Source organism: Chlorocebus sabaeus, chromosome 1 (genome assembly GCF_047675955.1).
Source record: "Chlorocebus sabaeus isolate Y175 chromosome 1, mChlSab1.0.hap1, whole genome shotgun sequence".
In the NCBI taxonomy this organism is placed as follows: Eukaryota; Metazoa; Chordata; class Mammalia; order Primates; family Cercopithecidae; genus Chlorocebus; species Chlorocebus sabaeus.
The window spans coordinates 9,035,460-9,050,083 of NC_132904.1; the positions used below are offsets into that span (position 1 = coordinate 9,035,460).

Genomic DNA, 14,624 nt, shown 5'->3' on the forward strand with positions numbered 1-14,624 from the left:
AGATGGGCCTGCTCAGAACGCAGGCCTTCCTAAGACTAGAACCTGGGCTCCTGCCTGCAAGCGCTGCTCTCCTGCCCCTGCTTATCCATCCCCAAACCTGGGGTTTCCCTGCCTCACTGCTCCCCTCACAGAAGTAGGGTTCTTAGCCACCTCTCGGTGCTCCCAGTGAATACAGGAAAGGGGTTTCCCAGTTCCCAGGCGTGCCGGCCACCTCTCCTTTCCCGGATCCCATTGTCAGGGGCTTGCAGCTCTGTGGTGAGCCAGCAGGTCAGGTGGGGCAGGGCGGAGCCTCCAGACAGCACAAGGAACTGGGCAGGTGGGACACGGCAGGGAAGGCCTCTTTGATCCTGTTCACGGGCCTGCAACCCCCTTCCCAAATTAACCAAGCTCCTTGCTCACCGGCCCCTTGCCGTGGACTGAAAACCCCAGACAGTCGGGGTCCCCCTCCTCAGGCCCCCTCAGCAGGCTCGATATCAGAGCTGGTGGGCCCTAACCCAGTCCCTGGGAACATCCCGCAGCAGGCTCATATCAGAGCTGGTGGGCCCTAGCCCAGCCCCTGGGGACAGCGGTGAGCCAGGCTGGGACAAGCGCCCGGGCTGTGCAGCTCCTCCAGCCCCCGCCCCTGCCCCAGGCACGCAGAGGGCCCCCAGAAGGGGCCGAACTGGGGCAGCCCCTCAGCCCGGGAGCAGTGGCCAGGGTCAAAGAATCCTGGCTCGGCCACCCAGCTTCTTACCTGGGGGAGGGGTGTTTGGGGGTCGCTGCGGTCCCTGAGACTGGCTTCCCGGTGGCAGCTCAGGGCTGGGCCCAACCAGGAAGAGCGCTCCTCCCCGCCCTCCTCCCGCCGCCCCTCCGCCCTCCGCCCTCCCTTTCTCCTTCTCCTCCTCCTCCTCCTGGGGCTCCTACCCCGCTTCCTCTCGGCTCTCCCTTATCTCTCCGGCACGGTCTCTGACTATCTCTTACCCACGGTGTCTCCCCGCCCCTCCCTCCGCAGGCCGGGGGCCAATTCCGCGAGAGGACAAATTAGTAAAAGGCAGAGCAGTCCCCGGGGAGGGGCCTGCGCGGGTGGGGCGGGGAGGCTCTGGGGCGCGGCGGAAGGGCACCGTGGGGAGAGGAGGGGGAGGGCCGGGCAGGGGGTATTTTTAACCAGGGGCAGCAGCTCGAGTTGCAGGGCCGGACGGCGGCACCCCACGCGCGCCCCGGCGGGCATTCCCGGGCGATCGGGCGGCGGCGCCGCCTCCCGCAGTCCCGGACCCGCCCCGTCCCCAGCTCCCCTCGCTCCGCGCGGCTGCAGCTGCTCCCGCCGCTCCCAGTCCGCCCAGGCACGGGGCTGAGATTACCTCGGGCTGCGGCAGCTGCTCTGAAGAGGGACCGGGCTGGCAGCGAGCAGACCCCTGCCGGACACTCCGCAAACGGCAGCCTCACCCCGCAGGGCCGCGCCGCTCCCCGCCCCCACCCCACCGCCGCGCCCCTGCTCGGCGCTCCCCAGGGGAACCCTGGGGGACCGGGCTCGCTGCGTGACCTTGGGTAAGTCCATGCCCCGCTTGGCCCGGCTTTCCGCATGCGTGCAGCCTATGGGATGGGGATGGGCAATTGCGGGAGCCCATCTTTCTTTAACGTTCTGGGGTTTCTTGAACCTGGAAACTTCGAGAGGTGGACATCCCTGTCCTCTCCCCCAAGCTCTCAGCCCACCCACCTGGAAGCGCCCATGTATCACCTTACCCAGGAGAGGGCGGCAGAGGCCCAAGCAGGACGGCAGCCCCCACTCCCCACCTCCAGGACCCGGAGGTCCTGCTTCACGGGCTGCAAGAAGTTGGGGGGCCAGGCTTCGGCGCGGAGGCCGGGGGTGTGGGTGGGGAGACTGCGGAGACCCCTGAGACCCTCCCAAGTCAGGGCTTTTCGCTGGTCTCGCAGTCCCAGCCCAGCAGCTGCTGCAGCCTTGCAGGTTGTGGATGCAAGCATTTTGCTGAGGAAACTGCATGGCGTTCCCAGGACTCTAGGGCCCATGACCCCTCAAAAGTTAAGAGCCGCTGATCTAATCTGATGAGTGAGGGATGGAACCAGCTCCTAGGCTTTCTGCGCAGGTGTCCAGGGACAGAGAACGGTGGCTTAAACTAGAGAGGTGGCAAGCAGAAGTAGATGGATTGGATAAAAATGGAGACTATCTTAACAATATTGGGTTTAGAAAAGATTTCTTTTTTCTTTTCTAAAGGCAGGGTCTTGCTTTCATTGACCGGGCAGGAGTGCAGTGCCCTGATCACAGCTCACTGTAACCTTAAACTCCTGGGCTCCAGAGATCTCTCACCTCAGCCACCTGAGTAGCTGAGACTACAGGCATGTGCCCCGACACCCAGCTAATTTTTAAGTGTTTTGTAGAAATGGGGTCCTGCTGTGTTACTCAGGCTGGTCATGAACTTCTGGGCTCAAGCAGTCCTCCTGCCTGAGCCTCCCAAAGTGCTGGGATTACAGGTGTGAACTTTGGCACCTGGCCAGATTTCTTAAATATGACACAAAAAGTATAAATGATAGAGGAAATCAATAAATTGAACTTCATCAAAATAAAACCCTTTTGTTCTTCAAAATGCACAAAACTATTAAAAATGAAAAGATAAGCCATAGACTAGGAAGAATATTTGTGAAAATTCTATCTGATATAGGACTTGTGTAAAGAACTTTTACAATTGAATAAAAATCCAGTAAAAATGGACAAAACATTTGTTTTCTGGTGTTTGTGTTTGTTTTTGTTTTTGAGATGGAGTCTTCCTCAGTCACCCAGGGTGGAGTGAAGTGGCATGATCCTGGCTCACTGCAACCTCCGCCTCCCGAGTTCAAGCAATTCTCCTGCCTCAGCCTCCCCAGTAGCTGGGAAACAGGCGCCTGCCATCACGCCAGGCTATTTTTGTATTTTTAGTAGAGATGGTGTTTCACCATGTTAGCCAAGCTGGTCTCAAACTTCCGACCTCAAGTGATCTGCCCGCCTCTGCCTCCCAAGGTGCTGGGATTACAGGGTGAGCCACCATGCCTGTCAAAATATGGACAAAACATTTGAATAGACACTTCATCCAAAAAGATCTCTGGATGGCAAATAAGCACATGAAAAAGCACTGAGTGCATTACTCTTAGGGAAATGTAAACTAAAGTCACTAGAAGGACTGCTTCTCAAAGAACACCTGCTAGAATGGCTAAAATTTAAGATTGACCAAATCAAGTGTTGTCATGTTGTCAAGGATATAGAAGAACTGGAGTTCTCATATACCAAGAGAGGGTAAAATGATCACCACCACTTTGGAAGAATTGCTTGAACCCGGGAGACAGAGGTGGAGGTTGCGCTGAGTGGAGATTGCACCATTGCACTCCAGCCTGGGCAACAAGAGCGAAACTCCATCTCAAAAAAACAAAAAAAACACAGCCAGGACCTAAAGGAGAAACTTTTTATATCATCTCAGTGTGGAAACGGTCTTTTTAACTATGACACAAAACCCAAAAGTCATAAAATTGCATTTTTTACTACATTAAAAATCCATACAGTTATGTCAAAATGATGGACTGAAGAAAACATTTACAATTAACATCTTACAGGAGTATTTTTCTCCATATATATTTTTTTAAAAATCATGGTCTGGGTGTGGTCGCTCATTCCTATTATCCTAACACTTTGGGAGGCCTAGAGAGGAGAATTAATTGAGGCTAGAAGTTTGAGACTAGCCTGGGCAACATAATGAGACAACATAATGAGACTCCATCTATAAAAAAGTTAGAAAATTAGCCAGGTGTGGTGGTGCATGCCTGTCATCCCAGCTACTCCAGAGGCTGAGATGGGAGGATGGCTTGAGGAGTTGGAGGCTGTAGTGAGCTATGATTGTGTCACTTCTCCAGCCTGGGCAATAGAGCAAGACCCTGTCTTTAAGAATAAAGGCTGAGGTGGGCAGATCACCTGAGGTCAGGAGTTCAAGACTAGCCTGGCCAACATGGTGAAACCCCATCTCTACTAAAAATACAAAAAATTAGCCGGGCACGGTGGCATGTGCCTGTGCCTGTAATCCCAGCTACTCGGGAGGCTGAGGCAGGAGAATAGCTTGAACCCAAGAGGCGGAGGTTCCAGTGAGCTGAGATTGTGCCATGCACTCCAGCCTGGGCAACAGAGCAAGACTCCGTCTGGAGGAAAAAAAAAAAGTCTCACACCATGGGATTACCAGAATCCTAGAAACAACTTAAATGGTGACCAATAGGCAATTAGTTACTTTATGGTACATCCATAAACAAGAACACAAGGCCAGGAGCGGTGCCTCATGCCTGTAATCCCAGCACTTTCGGAGGCCAAAGTGGGGGGATCCCTTCAGCTCAGGAGTTCAAGACCAGTCAGGGCAACATGGCAAAACCCCCTTTCTACAAAATATACAAAATTTAGCAGGGCGTGGTGGTGCACACCTGTGGTCCTAGCTATTTGTGTGGCTGAGGCAGGAGAATGTCTTGAGCCCAGGAGGTCGAGGCTGCAGTGAGCCAAGATCGCACCACTACACTCCAGCCTGGGTGATAAAGTGAGACCCATCTCAAAAAAAAAAAAAAAAAAAAAAAAAAAAAAAAAGGATGGCCAGGCGCAGTGGCTCACGCCTGTAATCCCAGCACTTTGGGAGGCCGAGGTGGGCGGATCACGAGGTCTGGAGTCTGAGACCATCCTGGCCAACATGGTGAAACCCTGACTCCACTAAAAATACAAAAAATGAGCCAGGCATGGTGGTGGGTGCCTGTAATCCCAGCTACTCGGGAGGCTGAGGCAGGAGAATCACTGGAACCGTGGAGGCAGAAGTTGTCGCAGTGAGCTGAGATTGCACCACTGCACTCCAGCCTGGCGACAGAGCAAGACTCCGTCTCAAAAAAAAAGATTAGGCCGGGCGCGGTGGCTCAAGTCTGTAATCCCAGCACTTTGGGAGGCTGAGACGGGCGGATCACGAGGTCAGGAGATCGAGACCATCCTGGCTAACACAGTGAAACCCCGTCTCTACTAAAAAATACAAAAAACTAGCTGGGCGAGGTGGCGGGCGCCTGTAGTCCCAGCTACTCGGGAGGCTGAGGCAGGAGAATGGCGTGAACTCGGGAGGCGGAGCTTGCAGTGAGCTGAGATCCGGCCACTGCACTCCAGCCCGGGCGACAGAGCAAGACTCCGTCTCAAAAAAAAAAAAAAAAGATTAATACAACACAGCTGTAGCAAGAAATGTATGAATAAAAGACCATCTTCACCATCCTGGCCAACGTGGTGAAATCCCATTCTGTACTAAAAATACAAAAATTAGCCAGGCATGGTGGCAGATGGCTGTAATCCCAGCTACTCGGGAGACTGAGGCAGGAGAATCGCTTGAACTCTGAAGGCGGAGGCTGCAGTGAGCTGAGATTGTGCCACTGCACTCCAGCCTAGGCAACAGAGCAAAATGCTGTCTCACAAAAAGGAAAAAAAAAATAGCCAGTGCAGTGTCTCATGCCCGTAATCCCAGCACTTTGGGAGGCTGAGGCAGGTAGATCACCTGAGGTCAGGAGTTCGAGACCAGCCTGGCCAACATGGCAAAACCCCATCTCTACTAAAAATATAAAAATTAGCAGGGCATGGTGGTGCGCGCCTGTAATCCCAGCTACCCGGGAGGCTGAGGCAGGAGAATTGCTTGACCCCAGGAAGTGGAAGTTGCGTGAGCCAAGATCGCACTACTGCACTCCATCCTGGGTAACAGAGCAAGACTCCGTCTCAAAAAAAAAAAAAAAACAACTTCATAATGCATTCATAAGTGCACAACAGGATGCAGAGAATTCTGGCATTTAATAAAAATGGTGTGAGAAATATATACATATCAGTGTGTTGTCTTTTTTTCACGAAATACATTTTTCCACACCAATTTTCCAATACCAATGGGGTGTTGAACAATTCAATTCCATTCTGACACTTACTTCTGGAGTTAGCACAGACCCCACAGGTTAAGGCTTCAGTACCCGAAGGTTGCCCCCACTTCAGATACCAGCCACAAAGGGGGTGCCCAGGGAACTGATGCTTCTCTCTGGAGAACTACAAATTCAGAGGTTCCCCCAGCGCCTCCTCAGGTTTGATAATGCAGTAGACAACTCCCAGAACTCAGGAAAGTGCCTCACTTCCTAGGATATTACCTGTTTATTATAAAGGAAACAATTCCAAAACAGCCAGATGGAAGAGATGCATAGGGCAAGGCACTGGGGGTATGGTACACAGAGCTTCCAGGGCCCTCTCTACCCTCCCAGCACATCCACCCGTTTTTTTTGTTGTTGTTATTGTTTGTTTGTTTGTTTGTTTGTTGAGACGGAGTCTCGTTCTGTCGCCCAGGCTGGAGTGCAGTGGCCAGATCTCAGCTCACTGCAAGCTCCGCCTCCCGGGTTTACCCCATTCTCCTGCCTCAGCTTTCCAAGTAGCTGGGACTACAGGCGCCTGCCACCTCGCCCGGCTAGTTTTTTGTATTTTTTAGTAGAGACGGGGTTTCACTGTGTTAGCCAGGATGGTCTCGATCTCCTGACCTCGTGATCCGCCCGTCTCAGCCTCCCAAAGTGCTGGGATTACAGCCACCCGTTTTTATAACCCAGTCTTTAGTCCCCGAGCCCCCGGTTTTGTCACCTCATTAGCATAAACTCAGGTGTGGTCTTATTAGGATTAATAGAGGTGGGAGGGTTGCTATCAAGAAAAGACACTTCTATCACTTAGAAAATTACAAGGGTTAGGGGTGGGCGCGGTGTCTCACGCCTGTAATCCCAGCACTTTGGGAGGCTGAGACGGGCGGATCATGAGGTCAGGAGATCGAGACCATCCTGGCTAACACGATGGAAGCCCATCTCTATTAAAAATACAAATTAGCTGGGCGTGATGCTGGGCGCCTGTAGTCCCAGCTACTCGGGAGGCTGAGGCAGGAGAATGGCATGAACCCAGGAGGCGGAGCTTGCAGTGAGCCGAGATCATGCCACTGCACTCCAGCCTGGGCAACAGAGCGAGAAGAAAAGAAAATTACAAGGGTTTCAGGAGCTCTGTTAGGAACCAAATATACATACATATGTATTTTGAGACTGGCTCTCGCTCCATCGCCCATGCTGGAGCGCCCTGGTGCGATCATAGCTCACTGCAGCCTCCAACTCCTGGAGTCAAGTGATTCTCCCACCCCAGCCTCCCAAGTAGCTGAGACTACAGGCACGCACCACCACACCCAGCTAATTTTTAAATTTTTTGGCACAGATGAGGTCTCACTATGTTGCCCAGGCTGGTCTCGAACTCCTGGGCTCCAGTGATCCTCCCACCTTGGTCTCCCAAAGTTCTGGGATTACAGGTGTAAGCCACCACGCCCAGCAATCTATATATTTTTTAAAAATTTTATTATACCACATGGGCTTCTATAAGTTGAGACTCTTTCTCTGGAAAGACAGGAGAAACATTGCTTTCGTTGATTTCAGGGCAGAGAACCAGGGAGCTGAAGTCAGGGGTAGGAGGGTGGCTCTTGGTTTAAAATGTACATGTGAATATATTATCTATTGGAAAAACATATTAAAAATACTTTTTAGTCCTTGTCTTGGCTTCTAATGTCCTCAGTCTCCAGGCTTTCTTAACTCTGTCTATCCTCTGCTACCCTTCTCCATCTTCACCCCCTAAACACCCTCCTCACCAGCCTTTCTCTAGGCAGTTTCCTCCACTGGAACACCCAGGGTTCACACTTGTTCATGCCAGACATCGTTCTAAACCCTTCCATGGGATTAACCCACTCACATCTCAGAATAACCCATTTTACAGATGAGTCAATGAAGGCACAGGGAGATTAAATAACATGCCAAGCTAACCCAGAGACCTGGAATTTGAATTTAAAAAGCTGGCTCCAAAGACCAAGCCATAATCACTACTCTAGACTGTCCTTCCATGAATATCCAGGTGCAGTCCAATTGCCATCTCCTCTGGGAAGCCTTCCTATCTCCTCCATTAAGAAATTAACCCTTTTTGGGCTGGGCATGGTGGCTCACGCCGGTAATCCCAGCACTTTGGGAGGCCGAGGTGGGTGGATCATGAGGTCAGGAGTTCGAGACCAGCCTGGCCAACATGGTGAAACCCCATCTCTACTAAAGATACAAAAAAAATTAGCCAGGTGCAGTGGTGGTCACCTGTAATCCCAGCTACTCAGGAGGCTGAGGCAGGAGAATCACTTGAACCGGGGAGGCGGAGGTTACAGCCAGCTGAGATCCCACCACTGCACTCCAGCCTGGGCGACAGAGCGAGACTCAGTCTCAAAAAAACAAAAAAAGAAAGAAAGAAATTAACCCTTTTGAGTCCTCATGTCTCTTGGGGGAGAGGGGGTTGTTATAATAATAATATTATATTTGATTGCAGCTCAAGGAAGTGATCAAGTCTTATTCCTAAGTAAATCTGGCCCTGAAGGCATTTCTAGACTAAATAAAGAGCTGTTTTCCATTCAAATTTTGTTTCCCAATATGTTCCTGGCCCCCGCCCCCCCCCCCTTTTTTTTTTTTTTTTTGAGACAGAGCCTCACTCTGTCACCAGACTGGAGCTCAGTGGCATGATCTCAACTTGCTATAACCTCCGCCTCCCCAGTTCAAGCAATTCTTCCACCTTGGTGTTCCGAGTAGCTGGGACTACAGGCACCCACCACCATGCCTGGCTAATTTCTGTATTTTTAGTAGAGAAGGGGTTTCACCATGTTGGCCATGCTGGTTTTGAACTCCTGACCTCAAGTGATCCACCCGGCTCAGCCTCCCAGTGCTGGGATTACAGGTGTGAGCCACCAGGCTTGGCTCCCTGGCCCTCTTCTAAGGGCTGCAGATACCTCATCTCATTTAATCCCATCTAGACTGTGTAGATCTCATCATCCATAGGCGTGGATAGCACAGAGAGGAAACTGAGGCTCAGAATAACTGGCCACCAATGGGAAGGGGCCACGCTGTTACAGAGCCTGTGCTCACATGGTATAACCCTGGTAGACACCTCCTCCCTACCCCAACCCTGGGTCAAGGAACCAGGCCAGGACCTAAGCACAGTTGGTGTCCTGTGGACATGAATTTATTAGAGGGGACCAGGACCAGAGTGGGCACAAGCTGCGGGCTGGGAGGAAGGGGCAGGGGTGGGGGCACAGCCAGTGGTGTGTCGGTCAGTGGGCCAGCAGGCGTGCTGTTCTTCACCCTGCAGGGCTTCAGTGCCCAGGGCGTGCCGGAGGCTTTGGGAAGACTGCGGAGAGGAAAGAGTGAGGCTCAGAGAGGAAGCCTGCCGAGCTCACACAGGAAGGGCGATCCAGGCCCACAGCACTCCCTCTCATACTGTTGGTCCTCACTCCTGCCTCCCAAGCTCCCACACCAGCCCTGTAGCTGCTGACCCATCCTGCACTCACTGTGGAGGGAGTAGGTGCCTGGTTCCAGTTGCATCTGGGGGGGCAAGACGATGAGAAAGTCCCCACCCCAGGCGTTTTTGACCCTTGAGAGATAATTTTGGGAAGGAGGACGATGACACTCCGAGGTCAGAGAAGGGCACTTGGATGACACAGGCTTAAGCTGGTGGTGGCTGCAGTGCTGGGGCAAGCCACAGGGGGAACAGTGGGGCGGCGAGAGGCCAGGACCCCGGGGAAGGTGAACAGGGACCTGTGGACAGACCCTCTGAACCCCACCATGGTGGGGGCGCCGGTCCCGAGTCCAAGCCCAGTGGAATGGCTCCTTTGCCATGACCTGGGAGGAGCAGAGTGGACAGTAAATGGGGCAGGAACCCCAGCCTTCCCCACACCCCAGGCTGCCTCCACAACCTCACCTCCTCACAGCACTGGCGGCTCACAACAGCCCGGAAACCCATCCGTGCCCAAAGCTTATCCCTCTGGTGCAGGAATTTCCCCACTCGTAAACACCAATCTTTTCCCAGGGCCCATGGAAAGATCTCACATTTGGGCCCCTCCAGGTCCTCCTCCATGTCGTTTGCAAGGTACCTAGCCACAGAGGCACAGGGTCAGGGAGCAGAGGCCACACATCTGCCCTGTCCCATACGACACCTCCAGCAAATGCCTCCACTGCCTGCCCCCGCCACTCACAGGGCCAGGAACAGGCTGCTGTGGGTGTACTCGCTGAGCTTCAGGTGGGCGCGCTGGAAATAGACCAGCACCATGGCCAGAAGATACTGCAGAGACAGATCAGGGTCGGGGGGTTAGTTATCCTCTGAGGAGGAGGGGCTTGCACCCAGGTTCATTTGCACCCAAGGAGGTTTTGCTGCAGGGAAAGAAAGTCAGTAAAATGGTGGGAAGGGGTATGCAAAGATGAACTGGTAAGGGTGGAAGGGGAGTGGCTCTCCCGACCAGACCAGGGCACCCAATAAAGCAGCGGCACTCAATTCCCACCAACTCAACCTGAACCTCAAGAGACCCCCAGCCTGTGCTCCCTCACCTTATCTGAAATCTGGAAGCAGGGGTCTTTGGAGAGGAATTCCTGGACAAAACTGTCCTCTGAGGGTACAGAAGAGAAGACAGGATGCAGGTTACTACCACCTCCATGGAGAAGAGTGGCATCAGAAGCTCCAAAGCCCAAGCCACCACTGAACCCTCTCTCTCTCTCTCTCTCTCTTCTCTCTCTCTCTCTTTCTTAATGTAAATAGAGATGAGGTCTCACTATGTTGACCAGGCTGGTCTTGAACTCCTGGCCTCAAGTAATCCTCCCATCTCAGCCTCCCAAAGTGCTGGGATTATAGGTATGAGTCATGGCGCCTGGCCCTGAACCCAGTTTCTTTTTTTTTTTTTTTTTTTTTTTGAGACGGAGTCTGGCTCTGTCGCCCAGGCTGGAGTGTAGTGGCCGGATCTCAGCTCACTGCAAGCTCCGCCTCCCGGGTTCACGCCATTCTCCTGCCTCAGCCTCCCGAGTAGCTGGGACTACAGGCGCCCGCCACCTCGCCCAGCTAGTTTTTTGTATTTTTTAAGTAGAGATGGGGTTTCACCGTGTTAGCCAGGATGGTCTCGATCTCCTGACCTCGTGATCCGCCCGTCTCGGCCTCCCAAAGTGCTGGGATTACAGGCTTGAGCCACCGCGCCCGGCCATGAACCCAGTTTCTGAGAGGACTCCCCTCCTACCTGCCTAAGCTGGGTTACCTTGAGAGGGTGAGGGTCAGAGGCCTCAGTCTGTACAGGCAGGTGAGACCTCACACTTCACGTCTGCTTTCACACTTGGCCTCACAGTCCCTCCCATGCCAGCCCTCCAAACTCACCCAGAAGGCTGAGGAAGGCCTGGACCTCCTGGTGCTGGCGAAAACGGAGGAACCCATTGCCCCCACCTTGCCAGCTGCAGCCACCCAGCTCTACCTGGGTGGTAACTACAGGGGAAGTGGTGGGGTCTTGGGAGTCACTCATCTCATAAGAGATGGAGATGGGGCAGGTTGACCTGTAGAGAAAGGAGGCTCAGGACTTAGCATGTACCCCCATGACGCCCACAAATCAAGAGGGTGGTGACAGGGGCCAGGATGGCGGAGGGGTGGGTGCAGAGACTTAGGGGCTCAGAATAGAAGGCAGTTGGGATGCAAGAGGAGTGGGGAGGTCAGAAAAGAAGCAAAGAGTTGCTATGGGCTGTGGCACCCCCGCCCTCCTCCTGGCACGCCAGGACAGGCCAGAGTAACAGCAGCAACAAGCACGGCTGAGGGCTTCCTAAGTGCCTGGAGCTGTGCTTAAGGGCCTTATCTTATTCCATTCTGGTAAGGAGGTGATTACCTCGGACCCATTTTTAAACGAGGAAACTGAAAACCTCACAGCCAGTTAAAAGTGAAGTCTTTGGTCTCCAAAACCCCAAGAGGTTTTTCGAGTTTCGTTTGTTTGTTTGTTTGTGTGTTTTGAGACAGAGTCTCTCTCTGTCGCCAAGGCTGGAGTGCAGTGGCGCGATATCGGTTCACTGCAACCTCTGCCTCCTGGGTTCAAGTGATTCTCCAGCCTCAGCCTCCCGAGTAGCTGGGATTACAGGCATGCGCCACCACGCCCGGCTAATTTTTTGTATTTTTTGGTAGAGACGGGGTTTCACCGTGTTGGCCAGGCTGCTCTCACACTCCTGACCTCCCAAAGTGCTGGGATTGCAGGCGTGAGCCACTGCGCCTAGCAAAAAAAGAAAAAAAAAAACCCAGAGTTTAACTGCTCCTCCAGGCCCCAACTCACAACCACCCCCGACCCCTCACCAAAGCAGAGTTGAAAGGGCCACTGATCCCTTTACACCGAGGGGAAACTGAGGCCCTCAGGGATGAACGAAATTAGAGAAATACCTGAATTTAGAGCAAGCTGATGGGGCCACTTCAAACATTTCCAGCTCCTGTCCTAAACCCACCCTCATCCCCGAGAGAGTGACGCTAACCACGGGCTGAGGAGAACGTGCGGTCGACCACCCCGGGGCCAATCTCCATCTCGGCGCGCACAAGCAGCCCAGCCTCCTCCTCCAGAGAGCCTTACCCGAGCTCAGAAATTGCCCAGAGCAGAATGCCCGTGCAGACAGCGAGCGGGCTTATATAGCCTGAGGGCGGCCCTGCCCAGAGCAGCCCGCCCACCAATCAGGGCCTTCCTGGGGGGCGGGGCTTGGCCTTCACCTCCTGCCCCTCCGCCTGTGAGCCCAGTCGGCACCCAGCTGTGGCTCCCCAGGGTGAAAACCTCTCCAAAGCTTCATCAACTATAAGAGACGTGAAGGCAGGCCAGCTGGACCCCAGGGCCTGAGACTCCATAGGACAGGCAGGGAGCTAGGATCCTTGTTCCCCTCTTGATAAACGCAGCGCCAAGGTGCTGAGCCGGGAAATGAGGCCTGGACTGCGAGGGCCCGGTGGCGAGTTTTGATTCATTGATTGTACCTTGCTGGGGCAGGGTCTCTGGCTCTCTATGGGTGTCCCTGAATCTATTGGCCTCCCTGAGTCTCTAGGTTTCAGTGAGGCTCCCTGGGTCTCTCTTTTGTTTCTTTTGTTTTTTATTTTATTTTTCCCCTCGTAACACAGAACAAGCTGCCTGGGTCTCAATGGCCCTCTGAGCCTCTCAGTTTCTTGTTGCCTCTGGTGTCTGGATGTCTCTGGATCTCTGGGTCCTTTGGTCTCTCTGATCTCTGGGTCACTGGTCTATCTGCGTTTCATGGTCTCCCCCAAGCCGCCTCACAGGCTCCCTGAGGCCGTGAAGGCCTTTCTAGACCAGCTGGTCTGCATCAGGCCACCCTGTTTGTGTGTGTGCACGCATGTGAAGTCGGCCTCCCCTAGAAAGGAAGCAGTGAGCGGGGCAGCCTCCATAGCCAGCTCCCTAAACACCTACTGCTGCCTACTGAGGAGGCTGTGATGGCATCAGCTCATGTGTTCCTCACAGCAAGCGCGTGAAGTTGATGAGAATGATGAGAAGCCTAATTTTATCAATGAACAAACAACTAACACACAGAGTTTGGGTTGCTCACCAAGAGGCTGAGTAACTTCCTGCCAGCCACTCAGCAGGTAAGTGGAGATAGAGTTCCAGCCTGGCTGCTGGGCCCACACGCTGGGTAGCCTGGCTGTGTGGTCTACAGCTGTTCCCGGACACAGCCTGCACAGAGAAGGTGTTCCATGAAATGGAATGAATCTCCTAGACCAGCTGTGTTTTCAACTCTTCTCCTCTCCCCCCCATAATTAAGGTTAGAGATCAGGAAGGGGTACCAAAAAGAAGCCTGGGAGTGGGCTAGTCACTTTAACCTTGGGAGGGTGTCCAGGCTCATTTCCTTCAGTGCCACCCTTGGAGATCTGACACTGCTCTCCTACACTGGGGAGAATGTCTGTTTTTTATTTTTTTTTTTTTTATTTTTTTATTTTTTTTTTTTTTTTGAGACAGAGTCTCGCTCCGTTGCCCAGGCCGGAGTGCAGCGGCACAATCCTGGCTCTTTGCAACTTCCGCCTCCAGGGTTCAAGCAATTCTCCTGCCTCAGCCTCCTGAGTAGCTGGGACTACAGGCATGTGCCACTACGCCTGGCTATTTTTTTGTTTTGTTTTGTTTTTGAGACAGAGTCTTGCTCTGACACCCAGGCTGGAGCGCAGTGGCATGATCTCAGCTCATTGCAACCTCCGCCTCCCGGGTTCAAGTGATCGTCCCACTTCAGCCTCCTGAGTAGCTGGAATTACAGGTGAGCACCACCACACCTGGCTGATTTTTATATTTTTAGTAGAGACAGCGTTTCACCATGTTGGCCAGGTGGATCTCAAACTCCTGACCTCAAGTAATCTGCCCGCCTCGGCCTCAGCAAGTGGTGGGATTACAGACATGAGCCATGGCGCTCAGCCCACAGTTTGGCTTTCACTCTGCTCCATGTCTTCTGTATCCCAGAACCCTGACAAGAGAGGGCTCTGGGATATAGAAGACATGAAGCAGAGCATCAAAGCACCTCTCTGATGCTTTCAAAGCCCCAATGTGGTTCTGCCATTGTGCTTTTCCATCTGCCCTGAGCCTGGTGTCCCCCTGGTAGGGGCAGCCTCTCCTGCCAGGGGCAGCCTCTCTTGCCAGGGTTCTGGGACACAGAAGACATGGGACAGAGCCAAAGCCAAACTGTGAAGGGCACGTAATATGGGCAAGAAACAAACTTTTGTATTTGAAAACCACTGAGACTGAGGGGTTATTATTGTACTGGATCTCTATTTGTTG

The 14,624-nt window shown here is 53.2% G+C and overlaps 3 protein-coding genes across 8 annotated transcripts in view; 1 reads left to right on the forward strand and 2 right to left on the reverse strand.

Moving 5' to 3' along the window:
• The window catches only part of CAPN1 (calpain 1), a 31,965-nt gene extending 30,525 nt beyond the window's left edge, over positions 1-1,440 (reverse strand). The window contains exon 1 of one of the 4 annotated variants that reach the window (XM_037999082.2): positions 1,338-1,440. The gene's annotated coding sequence lies outside the window, so the exon portion shown is untranslated. Of the gene's footprint in view, positions 1-733; positions 849-903; positions 1,056-1,337 lie in introns of those variants that run through there. The other 3 variants (XM_037999085.2, XM_037999084.2, XM_037999083.2) reach the window with 3 other exon arrangements.
• Positions 3-4,546, forward strand: LOC140711859 (uncharacterized). The gene is made up of 4 exons (XM_073016507.1): positions 3-19; positions 453-568; positions 1,131-1,524; positions 1,678-4,546. Exons 1-4 carry the CDS (start codon positions 3-5, stop codon positions 2,039-2,041), a joined length of 891 nt encoding a protein of 296 aa, XP_072872608.1. The 3' UTR covers positions 2,042-4,546.
• Positions 4,547-9,028: 4,482 nt separating this feature from the next.
• SPDYC (speedy/RINGO cell cycle regulator family member C) overlaps positions 9,029-14,624 on the reverse strand; it is a 36,267-nt gene continuing 30,671 nt past the window's right edge. For 2 of the 3 annotated variants that reach the window (XM_037999087.2, XM_037999088.2), the window contains 6 exons: positions 13,414-13,538; positions 11,225-11,397; positions 10,414-10,472; positions 10,065-10,150; positions 9,791-9,962; positions 9,231-9,711 (listed from right to left, as the gene is read on the reverse strand). In XM_037999087.2, the coding sequence (XP_037855015.2) occupies positions 9,244-9,711; positions 9,791-9,962; positions 10,065-10,150; positions 10,414-10,472; positions 11,225-11,397; positions 13,414-13,538 (1,083 nt within the window). In that variant the 3' untranslated portion in view covers positions 9,231-9,243. The other variant, XM_007988750.3, reaches the window with a different exon arrangement.

Bases quoted from the DNA above. Each gene is read 5' to 3' on its own strand.
- LOC140711859 (XM_073016507.1), top strand. The intron at 569-1,130 runs GTGAGCCAGGCT...AGGGCCGGGCAG, and splicing joins CCCAGCCCCTGGGGACAGCG to GGGGTATTTTTAACCAGGGG. The intron at 1,525-1,677 runs GTAAGTCCATGC...CTCTCCCCCAAG, and splicing joins GGCTCGCTGCGTGACCTTGG to CTCTCAGCCCACCCACCTGG.